Genomic DNA, 16,653 nt, shown 5'->3' with positions numbered 1-16,653 from the left:
AATAATGTAGTCAAATGATTGCGTAACCTCTGCCTGTCAACATATTTAAATGGACCTACATACATATGTAAGCATTCGTACATGCATGTACAGACATATCTCCATACATACATAGCCAGACACATAGCTAACCTGACACAATTTTTGTACTATAGGCACGAATCGAATACATTGGCTCAGTCGCATTTTGTGAGGAGTCGCACACAGATCTTGCTTAGTCCGGACAGAATGAACTCCACAGTCTTTTTAATATTTGAAATACCGCCTGCAGGTAAAAGCGAGCCTAATCGTATTGATAGTATTCTCAAAAAAATATGTTTTCCTACACAGATCCTTGGACAAAGCACATACCCTTACTGAACTCGGCATGGCCTGTTACAATAGTCTTATTGGCATATTTATTATTTGTCTTAAAGTACGGAAAAATATTTATGGAGCACCGCAAGCCGTACAATTTGAAAAATGTTATACTCGCCTATAATATCTGCCAGGTGATCTTCAATGCACTTATATTTATTATGGCAAGTATCCCAGGTCGCAAATCACATTAAACGCACTCACTAATAACTCGTCCTTCCCTTAAAGGCTGTCTATTATCTCTTCATCAATCCTACGTATGACCTATGTTGCATAGACACCCTTGCGCTAGACCATCCGAGAAAGAATATCGAACGCTGGCTTACGTATGCCTACTTTCTTAACAAGGTACTCGACCTGATGGACACCGTGTTCTTCGTGCTGCGCAAGAGCTACAAGCAGATTACAACGCTCCATGTTTACCATCATATGATGATGGTATATACCATTTACTGGACGGTGCGGTTCTACGGTGTCGGTGGCCAATATAATACAATGGGCTTATGTAATTCGTTTGTGCATACCGTCATGTACTTCTACTACTTCATATCGGCCATGCGTCCGGGACTTAAGGGCAGCCTCTGGTGGAAGAAGTACATCACCAGGATACAAATAGGCCAATTTATTATATTGTTCATGCAAGCTACATTAGTGCTATTATTTAATCCCTCGTGCCAATTTCCAATCTTTATGCAATACCAACAGCTATTTCAGGCTACCGTAATGATTGTCATGTTCAGTCAATTCTATTATAGGACATATCTTAGTCCCCGACCTCAGAAACAAGAATAAACAAAATTAACACATTCGTAAAGCTTCTTTTTTCTTTGTCTACTTTTGGCGACTTTTAGTAGGATTCTTTTCTTAAAGCAAAGAGGACTACGAACTTTTACATAAAGCTAAAGCCTGTTTTAGGCTACCCATAGCCTGTTACGGTAATAAAACTCGAATATTGAATATTCTTGTTAAGAATCGTTGGAACGAATCGAAAATATAATCCTCATCAATAACGTCTGCCAACCGATCTACATTGAAGTTCTGTTTTCTTTTGTTTGCAAATCACATTAAAATTGACAAGTTTTAACTAAGAAACATTTTAAAGTATCATTTATCCGGCGTACGACTTACGACGCATGAAAACTGGTCCGGAAGAACATTCAAATAATATAATAAGCTGATAGATCTGTTGGATACCGTGTTCTTTGTGCTGCGAAAGAGCTACAAGCAGATAACAATACACCACGTTTACCATCATGCCCTGGTGGTCTTTGGAGTATATTGGTTTATAAGGCTGTACGGAGTCGGTGGCCAATACATGATGACGGGAGTCTTTAACTCTTTTATGCATACCGTCATTTTTTTAGTACTTCATTTCGATAATATATCCAGCTTCTGGTGGAAGAAGTACATCACGAGGATGCAAATAGTACAATTAATTCAATTGTTCAATCCTACTTGGCTATTTCCAACTTTTCTGCAATATTTACAGCTCTTCCAGACTACAGTAATGACTGCTATGTTGCTCATACATCAAAAATAAGAATGAAATGCCCGACAGAAGAGGCTCTTCGCATTCATGCTTATTTATTAGATTTTATGTTTTGCTTATTTTTCCCACCAAGCTTAAGTACATAATTTTGTAAGATAGTTTACTTGTGTTAAGTGTGGACTATTTAACAGAGGGAATACATAATATATTTTAATGAAACTCAATTGGAAAAACGTGTGTAGTCTTTGTATTACATTAGCGACAACCATTAAACATTTAAATACACAATAAGTTTTTTGTTGCGGCTATGCCTTAGTTAAAGTAAGAACTGGCAGACTGTAAATAGACAGTTCCAGAATACGAAATGTCTTTGTTAGGGTGTATACACATACATAGTATACACAGATCGAGAATATTGGGCTTTTTGGTAAAGTCAAATACGAATGCTCATGCCCTGAAGATTATATAGAGATCGCACAATAAACGATAAAATTATTAAAGAACGCATTTTCCATAGCGCTAGGTTAAAGGAAGAGCACAGCCGGAAAAAGTGCGAATGCTTGTAGCAGCAGCATATTGCTGGGATCAGGAAATCTCTTAGTTTGCACTCCCGACATGGGCACTTTTGCTTATGACGTGTTTTGCTTGTATTTTTTATGTTACTGGGAAAACTTTAAATATTTTTTAGGCATTCTATTTACATCATTCTATTTTTCTATTAGCGACTTAAAACTTGTGTAGACACATACTGATTTATACCCTCGTCGGATTAAGTGTAAAGATTCTATGGCTAGCCGGGAAAATCTATATCGTTTACCAGTGTATATATATATATAAACATCTAGTAAATGGCTGATAGCCTGTTGATACCCTAATCCCATTAAAAAGGGTAAAATGGCTTTGGCAGAGCATATTCGAACCCATAAAACTAACATTTTCTTGGTCAACATTTATAGCCGTGTTGATCTGGCCATGTCTTTCTCTCCGTATGAAACTATATGAACTAAAAATTAAAATTTTAAAAGGTCCTTGTCCCATTGCCAACAAATCGAATATAGATGAAAATCGATATCGAAAGAATGATTTTGGGTAATGCAGCTTGAAGCTTATAGGAGGCATACACACCTAATTGGACATCTGGACTATCGCATTGTATACACATATACAAAATAGTTCACTTATTGGATACGTCTTCTTATGTGGGACGAAGGTTCTCCTAGTCTCCGCTACTTGTCCCACTTATCGATATGATATGTGATATCGATAAGATTAGCACATCTCAGATCGGACAAAAAGCACCGAAGTAAATAACGAAAGCATATCCGTTAAAGTTTGGCCCCACTTGCTTCGCCTATTAGCGAGCATTATGCAGTCGGTTGTACCCGTTTGCGACATTCTTACTTGCTTACTATTATTATTATTTTTACCTCTTTTCGTTTATTTTACATCAGCTTTTAACTTTTAAGGTGTTTTAAGTAAAGTCGTTTCGATTAGAGTATTCGTACTTCTTTACATATGCACTTTGGTATGACTGAATTTGGTTTCTAATTTGGCTCTATTTATTCCCTTGTAGTTGGGTATTGAAATGTAGTTACACAATATGTAACACAGTGAAGACATCAATCGGAGCAGTCAACTGTGTATATGATCATGCTTTAAAATAAAACATGTTTTTTATTTAAGGATGTGTATGAAGTATTCAACTAGACTTTTAGATCAGATTCCAATTTTCGCATAGAACTGATAAGAAACAAAATTTGTTTAGAATGTCTGCAAGGGTATTCAATATTCAATATTCGACACTCTGATGTTATCCATTTACACTTTTGGAATCGTGGTAGTACTTAAGCAGTTGTGAGTTGGTGTTTATACTTATTTCCATGGTCGCGTTGAAGCTCTGAAGAGCCCGATTCGAAATATAATTCAGCAAAATGGGTTCAAGTGCATTCGAAATTTTCTACAGAGCCCCAGCAGGTACAATATCCTTTTATTAAGCGATTGATTATTCTCACAAATTCTAAACTTTTTCTTTGAAGATCCTATTGTGGCCCAGTATATGCCATTACTATCTTCCCAGTGGCCTGTAACAATCATTTTGCTATGCTATTTACTATTTGTTCTTAAACTAGGAAAAATATTTATGGAGCACCGTAAGCCGTACGATTTAAAAAATGTGATTCTCGTCTATAATGTCTGCCAAATGATCTACAATGCATTTATGTTTGGTGTTGTAAGTTTCGCAAATCACATTCAAACTAAAAAGCTTTAACTAAGAATACTCTTAAAGGGTTTTTACTATATCATCCTTCATCCGGCGTACGACCTACGATGCATGCAACCCGGTGCGGAAGACCATCCGGATAAGAGTGTAGAGCGCTGGATAACATGTAGCTACTTCCTGAATAAGGTGCTAGATCTGTTGGATACCGTGTTCTTTGTGCTGCGAAAGAGCTACAAGCAGATAACTGTACTCCACGTTTACCATCATGTCCTGATGGTCTTCGGAGTATATTGGTGGGTGCGGCTGTGTGGAGTTGGTGGACAATACATGATGACGGGATTCTTTAACTCCTTTGTGCACACCGTCATGTATTTCTACTATTTTATTTCGGCAATGTATCCGGAGCTTAAGAGCAGCCTCTGGTGGAAGAAGTACATCACGAGGATACAAATAGGTCAATTTATTCTCTTGTTCATGCAAGCTGCATTAGTGCTATTATTTAATCCTACTTGCGAATTTCCAATGTCCATGCAATATCTACAGCTCTTCCAGTCTTCACTAATGACTGCCATGTTTGGCAATTTTTATTATCATGCTTACGTTAAGCCCAAAAACCAGAAACAACAATAAAAGCCCTTATACAATCTGTCTCAAATCTTTTTGACTAAGAAGCGCTATGCATTTTTACATTCTTATACATAGGTTAATTGCAGACTTTTTAACAGAGTAGACATCGAACTAGCGACATTTTCATGGTTTCAAGGCTTGCCATCTACTTACATATGTATTTCCGTGCACGTATTTCATTTAGTACATCTTCCGGTCTATTTAAAGAAATTTAATTTCAAGGCGGGTTGAAAAACATTACAAGAGAAGCATTTTAAAATTTCTCTTAATCTATTTAATTGAGAGGCGACTGATCGTTGAACGCTCTTAGACCTTGCTCAGAGAATTCTACTCAGTCGGTTAAGCTCAAAATTAAAATGCAGTTTCGAATTTGAATGGCTAAGCAAATAGTAAATAGCAAATAGTGCATATTTATGCACTGAGTTGCATAAAGATCGGACTGTAAGCACCAAACTTATTCAAGAACGCATTTCCTTCAGTGTAGGAATAAGAACTCAGCTAGTTTTATTTCACAATCTTTGTTGTTTAAGAAACCCCCATAACAGTTTTTAAAGCAATACAATCGATAATAGTGATGGGCAAGATCTATCGTCTGATACATCTGACACACTCCCGATTAGAGCAGCTTTTAATGTTTTACATTGGCTTTTATTTTCCACGTGAACATCGATTAGATAATTGGCTTTTGTTATACACCTAGTTTGACTTTGTTTTCTAACCTTATAGCTGGGTTTTAAACTTTTATTACTAAATATGCAATGCATTAAAGCAGACACAAAACGTGTGCCTTGTTTAAAACTATAAATTTTTTGTATTGAAAATATAGTATATAACAAGCAAGAACCTCTAGTCGGGAGTTCCCGACTAGGGGATACCCTGAACCCTTTTCTACCAACACCAACTGCAGGTCGCGATAGCAATCGAACCTGTACATATACAGAAATTCTTGCGCCTTGCGCTAGCTGCCACTGACACGTGGGCTGCCAATATATACATACATGTTATTTTTAATAACTTCTGTGTTTCTTAACCGCTCGTGATGACATTTTCAACAATAGATCTTATAACACTGTAGAATATAAGTGTATTCTCAAAAAGTCATTAAAACGGCGGTAAAATTGTGGCTTAAATTGGTGGGTAGCTCGAATTGATTTATTTATTTGATATAAAGGTATGGTGTATATATATATATATATATATATATATACATATATATATTATTGTAGCAGCTACATGTCAAGGTTGGTCACCCTAGCTCTTTTAACTTACGAGATTTGCTCAAAAAACAGGTTTTCAATATCGATTTTTATCGATTGCTTGGAAACGGGGCAGGTTATCGATTATTGAAAAACTCGTGATGCGCGGGGCGGTCGGGCAGACAAACGGACGGACCGACAGTCGGACAGACACACGGACATAAATCGTATCGGCTTGTGATGCTGATCAAAAATATATGTACTTTATGGGGTCGGAGAGGCTTTCTGCCTGTTACATACATTTGCACAAAAACATCATACCCTTTTTCCCCATTTTTAATTGGTTCAGAGTTTAATAAGAGTAATTCACTAGGTTTTCGGATCGTATAACTATAACCTCAAAATACTGGCATGCGATAAATTTGTTTAAGTTGTTAGCAAGGGTATTCATTCTTCGTCAACCTTATATCATCCATTTACACGTACTTAAGTAGTCTGCAAGTTGGGATTTCGTTTCAATATCATAGTGTAGCTGCTACTCACAAGAGCCCGATTTGAAATATAATTCAGCAAAATGGATTCAAATGTATTCGAAATATTCTACAGAGCGCCAGCAGGTACTTTATCGTTTTATTAAGCTGTCGATGATTTTCACGATTTCTTCGTAGACCCTGTGCTGGCCAAGAACATGCCAATGACAGCCTCCCACTGGCCTGTTTCGTTACTCCTAGTGGGATACTTACTGTTCGTATTAAAAATCGGTAGAATATTCATGGAAAAGCGCAAACCGTACAATTTGAAAAATATTATTCTCGTCTATAATATTTGCCAGATGATCTACAATGCCGCTATGTTTTCTTATGTAAGTATCACAAATCCCATAATAAAGCCGTATCTAAGATATAATTTAAAGGCTGTACACTTCATCTTCGTAAATACGACGTACGACCTACTATGCATGGAAAGCCTGCCGCACGAACATCCGTTTAAGGATACGGAACGTTGGCTTACGTATATCTACTTCCTGAATAAGGTGATAGACCTGTTGGATACCGTGTTCTTTGTGCTACGAAAGAGCTCTAAGCAGATAACTGTACTCCACGTTTACCATCATGTCCTGATGGTGTCTGCAATGCATTGGGTGCTGCGGCTGTACGGAGTCGGCGGCCAATACATGATGATGGGATTATTCAACACTTTTGTGCATACCGTCATGTATTTCTACTACTTTATTTCGGCAATGTATCCGGAGCTTAAAAGCAGCCTCTGGTGGAAGAAGTACATCACGAGAATACAAATGGGTCAATTTATTCTCTTGTTCATGCAAGCTGCATTCGTGTTGTTATTCAATCCTACTTGCCAATTTCCAATATTCTTGCAATATCTACAGCTCTCCCAGTCTTCAGTTATGATTGTCATGTTTGGCAATTTCTATTATCATGCTTACATTAAGCCCAAACACCAGAAACAACAATAACAACCCTCATACAAATTATGATTTTTAAATGTTTTTGTTCAGCCTTGCCTTGCATAAGCAATAATATTCTTCGCCAACTTTGAAGAGGCGCTATGCATTTCTACATTTTCAGATAATTTTTTTTTTATATGCTTGCTTTCTTACATTAAATGCTGACTATTTAACAGAGAGGATGTCGAACTATATTTATTTCCGTGAAATTTATTGAATCCCCATATAAGAATAATTTCAAGGCGGGTTGAAAAACATTTAAAGAGTAGTATTTACTAATTTGTCTTAACCCATTTCGATGAAATTTGATCTATTGTTAAACAACATTCTTAGACCTTGCTCAGAGAATTAAACTCAATCGGTTAAGCTCAAAATTAAAATGCAGTTTCGAATTTAAATGACTGAGAAAATAGGCGAGGACAGCTCTAATCGTATTCATTTGCTTGAAATATGAGTTTTTGATAGATTTTGGATAAGCATATTTAGAACATATGTTGTCTTCTGGTGAAAATCTTTAATCCTCGTCTTAATACGCACTTCTATCACATAAGGTAACTACAGTGAAAGGTCAGTTTCTCAATTCTTATGGTTTGGGCTGTGCCAACTTCCACTGTTCCCCCGGAAAATGAAAAATCAACAGTATAGTCATAGCCTTTGTATTTACACATATTCAGATGCCATATTTATGCACTGAATTGCATAAAGATCGGACTTTAAGCACCGAAGTTATTCAAGAACGCATTTCCTACATTGTAGGAATAAGGGAAGAAGAATCAGTGCTAAGCTATTTTTATTTCACAAACTTTGTTGTTTAAAAAACCCTCATAGCAGTTTTTTTTAAGCAATAAAATCGATAATAGTGGTGGGCAAGATCTATCGTCTGATACATTCGATACTTGTGATGGGTAATTGCTATCGTCTGATACATCCTATTTCCACTCCCCATTAGAGCAGTTTTCCATGTTTTCCATTGTCTTTTATTTTCTGAGTGTTTCCACGTACCCATCGATTAGATAATTTGCTTTTGTTATACACCTCGTTTGACTTTGGTTTCTAATGAGATTCTTTGTATACCCTTGTAGCTGGCTTTTACAATTTTGTTACTAAATATGCAATACATTAAAGCAGACACTTACAAAACGTATGCCTTGTTTAAAACTATAGATTTGTTGTATTGAAAATAAAGTATCTAATTAGAGTAGTTCATCAGGTTTTCGGATCGTATAACTATAACCTCACAATACTGGCATGCGATAAATTTGTTTAAGTTGTTAGCAAGGGTATTCATTCTTCGTCACCCTTATATCATCCATTTACACGTACTTAAGTAGTTTGCAAGTTGGGATTTCGTTTCAATATCATAGTGTAGCTGCTACTCACAAGAGCCCGATTTGAAATATAATTCAGCAAAATGGATTCAAATGTATTCGAAATATTCTACAGAGCGCCAGCAGGTACTTTATCGTTTTATTAAGCTGTCGATTATTTTCACGATTTCTTCGTAGACCCTGTGCTGGCCAAGAACATGCCAATGACAGCCTCCCACTGGCCTGTTTCGTTACTCCTAGTGGGATACTTACTGTTCGTATTAAAAATCGGTAGAGTATTCATGGAAAAGCGCAAACCGTACAATTTGAAAAATATTATTCTCGTCTATAATATTTGCCAGATGATCTACAATGCCGCTATGTTTTCTTATGTGAGTATCATAAGTCAGCCATTATAAACGCCGTATCTGAGATATCATTTAAAGGATTTATACTTCATCTTCGTAAATACGACGTACGACCTACGATGCATGGAAAGCCTGCCGCACGAGCATCCGTTAAAGGATACGGAACGTTGGCTTACGTATATCTACTTTCTGAATAAGATGATTGACCTGTTGGATACCGTGTTCTTTGTGCTACGAAAGAGCTCTAAGCAGATAACTGTACTCCACGTTTACCATCATTTCCTGATGGTGTCTGGAATGTATTGGGTGCTGCGGCTGTACGGAGTCGGCGGTCAATACATGATGATGGGATTATTCAACACTTTTGTACATACCGTCATGTATTTCTACTACTTTATTTCGGCAATGTATCCGGAGCTTAAAAGCAGCCTCTGGTGGAAGAAGTACATCACAGGGATACAAATATTACAATTTATTCTATTGTTCTTGCAATCAGTAATAGTCTTCTCATTCAATCCTACTTGCCAATTTCCAATCTTCCTGCAATATCTACAGCTCTCCCAGTCTTCAATTATGATTGTCATGTTTGGCAATTTCTATTACAATGCTTACGTTAAGCCCAAACAGCAGAAACAGCGAAAAGAGCCCTAAACATGGAAATTCTTTTTTTCTGAATTAATATTATATTTTAATAAGTCGCTATGCATACATATTTATCAAATATAATTTTGTTTTTCCAACGAACTTGAGTATATATTTATTTATGGAAGTCAGGAATCGAATATCAATCCAAGGGCAGCAGTTGCAAATTTATCATTCACGGGAATGGACTTATCGCTCTGCATGTGCAGAGAGCTATACTCAGTCGACTAACCTTCACAGACAGCAAATGTAATACATTTAAATTGCAAATATACAAGTTTAAATGATACACGTCTTTGCAAATCAGTTTATAATAGAATTGTACGTAACAATAGAAAACTAATTGTCGTCAAGACATAAAAAGAATACCCTGGAACTGGACAGTTTCTGGCAATTGGCTACTCTTATATTTTTTTTTTTAAAATCAACTTTGGTTTTTTTTAACTGGAAGATATTTAAAGATTTAAAAAAAACGGTGAATTTTGCGAAAAACCCATCAAATAAATTCTCTCAAAGATCTTTGAAAATTAGTTTGAATCCGATGATAAATAAATAAGTTGCAAATTTTCCGCCAAATTTCCACAGTTGCGGGTGGAATAACCAAAATCGCTGAGCAAGTATTTATACAATTTAATTTAAAAATAAGTTTATTGCTGCTCGAAGAGAACTTATAACTTATAACCAAAAATATCTTTGAATCGCATTTACCACTCAGCTTCCTCGGATACGCAAGATGTGTGAAACACGGCACAAACAAATTATTATTATGAAAGAAAGATAAATTTGATCGCCACCAAATCTTTGAACCCCTTTTATACCAAGGAGGAATTGATTTTCCGAAAAGTATGAAAAAACCATCAAATTAATTGGAGCTAAGATCGAACAAAGAAAACGAGTTAGGACCGATCGGATGGTCAAAAGCGCAATACCAACGTTTTTCACTATTTTTCCACACTTTCGCGTGGAATTTTCGAAAAAACCGTTTTAGCGTTTGATTTTGAGGTCCCGAGATCTTGGGCTGTGCATTAATTACCAATCGGTCAGTCAGTCTGATTATATGTTTAGAAGGGTATCTTCAAGTAATGGAATTGCGATTAGTACATTCGTACTTGTTTACATATGTACTTTGGTCCGATTGAATTTTGTTTCTAATTATATTCTAAATGTTCCCCGGCAGTTGGGTAGGTTTGCTTTGTTACAATTACCAGATTGTTCACAAGGCCTTGCTTAACGCAAACATATTTTGTATTTCCAATAAAGTAGAAAGTATTTAACTGGATTTTCGATCTTACTATAACCCCATAAAAGTGGCGTGCGATAAATTCGTTTAAGATGTCTGCAAGGGTATTCATTCTTCGGCACGCTGATGTTATCGATTTACAATGTTGCTGGTACTTAAGTAGTTGTAAATTGGTGTATATGTTTATTTCTATGTAGCAGTTTCAGCTTACAAGAGCCCGATTTTAAATTTAACTCAGCAAAATGGGCATATTCGAGGTTTTCTATAGACCGCCAACAGGTAAAATATCCTTTTATTCAATAATCGATTCCTCTTACAAAATCTGAGGATTCTCCATAGATCCTGTAATGGCCAGGGATATGCCATTGCTAGGCTCGCCATTGCCTGTAACATTCATCTTGATGTGCTATTTACTATTTGTACTTAAACTCGGAAAAATTTTTATGGAGCACCGAATGCCGTACAATTTGAAAAATATAATACTGGTCTACAACTTTTGTCAGATGATCTACAATGCGATTCTATTTTATTATGTGCGGCTGGAAACTTGCGATTATGATGACATGAAGCTAAATGTGTTTTTCTTTTTCAGGGTATATATCTTATAATCCTGAAGCCGGTTTACGATATACGGTGCATTGTAATTCTTCGAGACGATCATCCGATGAAGGGAACTGAGCGTATGGTGGCATACACCTACTTTCTAAACAAGACTATTGATCTGCTGGATACGATTTTCTTTGTGCTGCGCAAAAGCTATAAACAGATCACTTTTCTGCACGTTTATCATCATGTAATGATGGTTTATACCACTTATTGGGTGATACACTTCTATGGATGTGCTGGCCAATATACTGTGATGGGAACTCTGAACACTTTTGTGCATACTGTTATGTATTTTTATTACTTTATTTCCGCAATGTATCCAGAGCTTAAGGGCAGCCTTTGGTGGAAGAAGTATATCACCAAAATTCAGATACTGCAGTTCGTGATATTGATAATCCAATCACTTCTAGTCCTAATATTCAATCCGAGTTGCACATTTCCGATCATTTTGCAATACATACAGCTCTTCCAGGCCACTGTGATGATTATTATGTTTGTTAGGTTCTATATACAGACTTATGTCAAGCCAAAACAGAAGAAACATGTAAAATAATATAAAATAACAAATTATATTATCCGTATAAAGGGCCAGTTAGTCAAAAATTCACAGCTGGATTTATTGTTCAAATAAAAACGTACTGTCTTGATACAAGTATTTTACTGTACGAATTCTTTAAAAAGTGCGCAGTCTTCATAGACCTTATATATTTTATAACTAAATGCCTTGCTGAATGTATTTGAATGTATTTAAAAACGGTACATAATTATCGTTTGGTATATTCGATTATTTAACATTACAACAAATGTTCAGAATACACCGAACAGGCAATTTTACTGAGTGTATATGATATGTGTATAAGACGGCGCTTTCGAACTAGAACTTGCGTTTTATACACGTAAATCCTTAGTTGGGCTTTGTAAACCAGATCGAATATACATTAAAATACATCGAATAGGCATTAAGCTGGGCTTGCACGTGCTTATGTTTAGAGCCCATTCGTTTTGGTGAATATTCAATTTTCTTTGATGTACTATGGCACTATGGTACATATATCATTAATATTAATGAACCAAAGTCCAAAAAAGCTTTTGTTATATATTTGCAAACAGCTTGTAAAGCTTTCAAGATATTCGAGGTAGTTCCAACTCAATATCTTTATTCTTTATTCTGCCATTCTCCGATTTCGCTCTCCCCCTTTTCGCGCAGTATTCGTTTCTGTCAACGCATTTTCAAAATAGACTCCAGAAGAAACTCAAGAAATAACTCATTTGATTCATACAATAATTTGATTAGAAATGGAAACCGTTTGACATTCGCGTTCATTCGCAAATCGTATTCCGACTATACTGGACGAAAAATTGAAGCGATGTTCGGCATTTTTAATATACCGCCTCCGGGTAGGATATATAGCTCGTCGTGATGACTCTATATCAGTTGGATTAACCAGTAATATTATTAACACAGATCCTAACCAGCTGCCCTTAACGAATTCACCATGGCCGCTCATTTTAATACTGACAAGCTATTTACTATTTGTACTCAAATTTGGTAAGATCTTTATGAAGCACCGAGAACCATACGACTTGACCAAGTTATTGCGCGTCTACAATCTGGGCCAGGTGGCATACAATGGCATCTTCTTTGGCATTGTCAGTAAACAATTTATTTAATAGCAATCAATTGGAGCATGAGTCAGTATGTTTAATATTCTATTTTTCCGCAGACATTCTATTATCTGATCTGTCAGCGCATTTGCAATCTGAACTGCATGGAAACCTTTCCGTTTGGGCACGAGCACAAGAATCTGGAGCGGTATGTGCACTTTGCGTACTTTATCAATAAGATCCTGGATCTGCTGGACACGATATTCTTTGTGCTGCGCAAGAGCTACAAACAGATCTCCTTTCTGCATGTTTATCATCATGTAATGATGGTTATCGGCTGTTATTTGGTGATGCGCTTCTATGGAACTGGTGGGCACTTTAATGCCGTGGGCATGATCAACTCTTTGGTGCATACTGTTATGTATTTTTACTACTTCCTTTCGGCGCATTATCCTAATGTCAAGGCGAATATTTGGTGGAAAAAGTATATAACAATGACTCAACTCATTCAGTTTGTTGCACTATTTCTTTACGCGTCCTACGTGCTGCTCTTCGCCAAGAATTGTCGCTTTCCCAGCAGCCTGCTGTTGATACAGATAGTTCAGGCCGTGATTATGATGTTTATGTTTGGCAAATTTTATGTGAATACCTATGGGCTTACATCGAAGCACCAAGTGCGTCATAAACAGGGCTAATAGATTAACTAACGATGACTTTCCCCGCGTATTTTTCATAATGTAAATAAAGTTTAATTTAAATATCAATGTTTTGTTGTCGTGGGCTAATTACCTAATGACCAAAGGGCCAATGCGTGATCTAGATTCCATATCCAAAATGATTTGCAATTCGTGCCAAACGCGATGGCATTTTCTAGACGTGTACTGCATTGTATTATTTTCTAAGTTTGAACTCATCGTATAATGAAAATTATAGCGTGGTGCCCCCGGGGGCAGGTAAATTAACGTGACTACCGACTCAAAATTTATTAGGACTGCAATGAGTGCTAAGTAACTGAAAAAAGCAGCAAAAATGTTAGTAGAAATGACTGCAACAGCTTGAAAATAGAACTTGCTTACCGCAAAAAACAGCTGTAGGCAATCACAAACACACACACACACGCACACACACACACACAGAGAGAGAGAGAGAACATTGTTAGCTACACTTGATAAGCATGATTCAAGTCGAGTGGGGAAATCCAAAAACAGTAGCAAAGGAACGATGTGCAACGAGCGACTGCACACATAACAAGCTGACAGTTTCCGCCTGATTCCCGAAATGCCACAGCTAAGCCAATTGCAAAGGAAACTGACTGACTGCGCGATACCCTGTGCCCAAAATTAAAAATACATTTATGTTAATTACGTGAGTTCGGAAATTATATAATTTTCAGATTCGTCTCTTAAGTTTATTGGCTGTTATATATTAATATTGATTAAGTTTATATATAAATAAAAACATAGCTGGAGACATGGAACTTTTTTCGTTTTACTGATTTAAGTCGTGGTAAAAAGTACCTATGAATAAGCTTAAGTACAAGAATATGCACCAACAATTTAAGATCTCAAGCTCTTAAGCTGATAAATAAAATTCAAATTATATAGAGTTGACCCAAAGATATATATACAAAAGAAAACCAAAGAAATAGAATATCAGGAGTTCTCCAGCTGCCATAACGTCGATAAAAACCAATACTCCCCATTTTCGCTTGGACAACAGGGTTTAAATACCGACTGATAAGACAGCCGGCAGCGTTATAACTGCAGCTTTACCCAAAGTCTGTTGCCGTTGTTTTGCCAAAGCAAACCCGGAAATTTGGAGTAGGGCTTCAACAATTGGAGCGCGTGGAGTGAGTGAAACAATTGCAGCAAATATGGCAAATGGCAATTGAAAAACAAAAGTCTCCCGGGAGAGCAGAAGAAATCCTTTTCCATGTACTTTCACACTTTATGCGCTTAACAAAGACGCGATGACAAGATGAGGAATAAAAAGCAGAAGGATAGAAAGCAGCAGAGCGGGGGACAACGAACACACACCGCAACGAGGTCAGGAGCATGCATAAGGATAAGAACTTGGACAGGCTTGTTAAATTGGACGGGAGCAGGGGCTAAGAAGCACAAAATTGGCTGTGAAATGAACGACGCATCGAGCGGGCTTCGAGGAGGGGAAGGGCTGAATTTTATCTTTTGTGTGTGCACATTTGAGACAAAGTCAAATGGAAATCTGCATAAAACCCTTCAAGCTGCATTGATATAAGGAGGGAAGGCGAAAGATGAGGGGGGTTTCGGTTGGGGTGGACACACACACACACACACAGACTATACTACACTCGAGTGAGTGAGGCGAGATCTAAGGAAAAGCCATAGAAAAGTTTCCTTTCAATTGCACAAGCACAGCAGCGCAAGCAAAGCAAATATATATATATTTAGATATATGTATAGATATACAGAGGGATTTAACTATGCTTTCAGCTCTTTAAGTTTAATAGGATTTTGCTTAAAAAATAACTCTTAAAAGCAAAACATTTGTAGCGGGAGAGAGAAAGAGAGAGAGAGGGGGGGAGAGGGACAGCTAAAGAAAACAGCTGAACTGGAGTCAGAGTGAGAGCATATAATTGGAATTAATATGCCCACATAAATTCCATTTAGAGTTCAACTAGCTGGCTCAATTAAGGATTTAGCACACCATATATGCATGCAGGCACATAGATACACACATATACACGTACGGGCGACCCTTTAGCTCTGCTTGTGCCACACTTGCTACCACGCTGGCAACTGTGCCATAATTTACACTCTATCGAACGATAACAAACAACCTGCATAATGTATGGCGCTTTATAAACTCCAACAAACTACCTGAACTCTCGCTGCAGTGCGGGGGCGTCGCAAAGGGTAGAGGGTGAGGGGCGGAGCTATTAAAGCACAATGTTGTTATTGAACGATGGGGTCACAAAGTGGCACAAACTGCGCTTGAAAATGTGCGTGTGTGTGTGTGTGTGGTGCCAACTATAAAATACTTGCACAGTCGCCGCAGCATTATCCTTGAACGCCAGCCAAAAGTGCATGAAAAACGCTGTCACCAGCGGGTATATATGTGTCTGTGTGTTTGTTGAAAGGACGAAGTACAAGGGTGGCTCCTAATGTTGTGCGGCTCTCAATCGAACCGCTAGGATGGGCGACAAAGATGCGTAGAAGATCAGGCACCTTGTCTTGACTTAATTCTAAAGTGTAATGTCCAATAAATAAAAATATATCCATTACAAATCTTCAATTATAGCTTGAAACACTTTTTCAAGGTACAGAAGGTGAAGGGCAACCCTCGTAGCAATAATATGGCTTGCGTTGAGCACTAGCCAAAGGGCTGTCCAGGCCAACCTTTACAAACATAGAGATCGGGTTAGATGGTGGGTGGGCCTGTTAGTGCTCCATGTGTTGCAGTTAATGTGCACATTCACGCTTCATTGCTTTTGGCCTTCGCGGAGTAGTAGCAGTATTAGTAGTAGAAGTGGCATTTAATGGTTAATG

At 37.3% G+C, this 16,653-nt stretch overlaps 6 protein-coding genes and 1 long non-coding RNA gene across 7 annotated transcripts in view; 5 read left to right on the top strand and 2 right to left on the bottom strand.

Annotated features, from left to right (window-relative positions):
- Hs3st-A (Heparan sulfate 3-O sulfotransferase-A) overlaps positions 1-16,653 on the bottom strand; it is a 54,692-nt gene that overhangs the window by 11,755 nt on the left and 26,284 nt on the right. The window lies entirely within an intron of this gene.
- Positions 229-1,897, top strand: LOC135432425 (very long chain fatty acid elongase F-like). Its single transcript, XM_064688128.1, has 5 exons — positions 229-271; positions 331-521; positions 586-1,077; positions 1,532-1,783; positions 1,847-1,897. The coding sequence occupies exons 1-5, from the start codon at positions 229-231 to the stop codon at positions 1,895-1,897; spliced, it is 1,029 nt and encodes a 342-aa protein (XP_064544198.1).
- On the top strand, positions 3,778-4,697 carry LOC135432424 (very long chain fatty acid elongase F-like). Its single transcript, XM_064688127.1, has 3 exons — positions 3,778-3,820; positions 3,883-4,076; positions 4,134-4,697. The coding sequence occupies exons 1-3, from the start codon at positions 3,778-3,780 to the stop codon at positions 4,695-4,697; spliced, it is 801 nt and encodes a 266-aa protein (XP_064544197.1).
- On the top strand, positions 6,353-7,388 carry LOC135431994 (very long chain fatty acid elongase F-like). The gene is made up of 3 exons (XM_064687431.1): positions 6,353-6,507; positions 6,559-6,752; positions 6,804-7,388. Exons 1-3 carry the CDS (start codon positions 6,465-6,467, stop codon positions 7,365-7,367), a joined length of 801 nt encoding a protein of 266 aa, XP_064543501.1. The 5' UTR covers positions 6,353-6,464; the 3' UTR covers positions 7,368-7,388.
- LOC135432420 (very long chain fatty acid elongase F-like) lies at positions 9,028-9,684 on the top strand. Its single transcript, XM_064688122.1, has 3 exons — positions 9,028-9,057; positions 9,112-9,528; positions 9,589-9,684. Exons 1-3 carry the CDS (start codon positions 9,028-9,030, stop codon positions 9,682-9,684), a joined length of 543 nt encoding a protein of 180 aa, XP_064544192.1.
- LOC135431850 (uncharacterized) lies at positions 11,079-12,192 on the bottom strand. Its single transcript, XR_010436847.1, has 2 exons — positions 12,161-12,192; positions 11,079-12,036 (listed from the first exon to the last, which is right to left on the bottom strand). It is a non-coding gene; the product is annotated as an uncharacterized LOC135431850 (long non-coding RNA).
- Positions 12,768-13,890, top strand: LOC135431849 (very long chain fatty acid elongase F). The gene is made up of 3 exons (XM_064687190.1): positions 12,768-12,919; positions 12,987-13,171; positions 13,246-13,890. Exons 1-3 carry the CDS (start codon positions 12,889-12,891, stop codon positions 13,819-13,821), a joined length of 792 nt encoding a protein of 263 aa, XP_064543260.1. The 5' UTR covers positions 12,768-12,888; the 3' UTR covers positions 13,822-13,890.

This window comes from Drosophila montana, unplaced genomic scaffold, assembly GCF_035044405.1.
Source record: "Drosophila montana isolate Dmon_TW-CO22-7 unplaced genomic scaffold, ASM3504440v1 contig_3200_1, whole genome shotgun sequence".
NCBI classification, from domain to species: Eukaryota; Metazoa; Arthropoda; class Insecta; order Diptera; family Drosophilidae; genus Drosophila; species Drosophila montana.
This window is presented reverse-complemented; position numbering and strand designations above follow the sequence as displayed.

What these genes read in the sequence shown, in the direction of transcription:
- LOC135432425 (XM_064688128.1), top strand. Translation starts at nt 229, where the DNA reads ATGAACTCCACAGTCTTTTTAATATTTGAAATACCGCCTGCAG. An exon ending in ATGCACTTATATTTATTATG is followed by an intron (nt 522 to 585) that starts GCAAGTATCCCA and finishes CTTCCCTTAAAG; the next exon opens with GCTGTCTATTATCTCTTCAT. An exon ending in ACATCACGAGGATGCAAATA is followed by an intron (nt 1,784 to 1,846) that starts GTACAATTAATT and finishes CAATATTTACAG; the next exon opens with CTCTTCCAGACTACAGTAAT.
- LOC135432424 (XM_064688127.1), top strand. Translation starts at nt 3,778, where the DNA reads ATGGGTTCAAGTGCATTCGAAATTTTCTACAGAGCCCCAGCAG. An exon ending in TTTCTACAGAGCCCCAGCAG is followed by an intron (nt 3,821 to 3,882) that starts GTACAATATCCT and finishes TTTTCTTTGAAG; the next exon opens with ATCCTATTGTGGCCCAGTAT. An exon ending in ATGCATTTATGTTTGGTGTT is followed by an intron (nt 4,077 to 4,133) that starts GTAAGTTTCGCA and finishes ATACTCTTAAAG; the next exon opens with GGTTTTTACTATATCATCCT.
- LOC135431994 (XM_064687431.1), top strand. Translation starts at nt 6,465, where the DNA reads ATGGATTCAAATGTATTCGAAATATTCTACAGAGCGCCAGCAG. An exon ending in ATTCTACAGAGCGCCAGCAG is followed by an intron (nt 6,508 to 6,558) that starts GTACTTTATCGT and finishes ATTTCTTCGTAG; the next exon opens with ACCCTGTGCTGGCCAAGAAC. An exon ending in ATGCCGCTATGTTTTCTTAT is followed by an intron (nt 6,753 to 6,803) that starts GTAAGTATCACA and finishes TATAATTTAAAG; the next exon opens with GCTGTACACTTCATCTTCGT.
- LOC135432420 (XM_064688122.1), top strand. Translation starts at nt 9,028, where the DNA reads ATGATCTACAATGCCGCTATGTTTTCTTAT. An exon ending in ATGCCGCTATGTTTTCTTAT is followed by an intron (nt 9,058 to 9,111) that starts GTGAGTATCATA and finishes TATCATTTAAAG; the next exon opens with GATTTATACTTCATCTTCGT. An exon ending in TTCTATTGTTCTTGCAATCA is followed by an intron (nt 9,529 to 9,588) that starts GTAATAGTCTTC and finishes CAATATCTACAG; the next exon opens with CTCTCCCAGTCTTCAATTAT.
- LOC135431849 (XM_064687190.1), top strand. Translation starts at nt 12,889, where the DNA reads ATGTTCGGCATTTTTAATATACCGCCTCCGG. An exon ending in TTTTAATATACCGCCTCCGG is followed by an intron (nt 12,920 to 12,986) that starts GTAGGATATATA and finishes TTATTAACACAG; the next exon opens with ATCCTAACCAGCTGCCCTTA. An exon ending in ATGGCATCTTCTTTGGCATT is followed by an intron (nt 13,172 to 13,245) that starts GTCAGTAAACAA and finishes ATTTTTCCGCAG; the next exon opens with ACATTCTATTATCTGATCTG.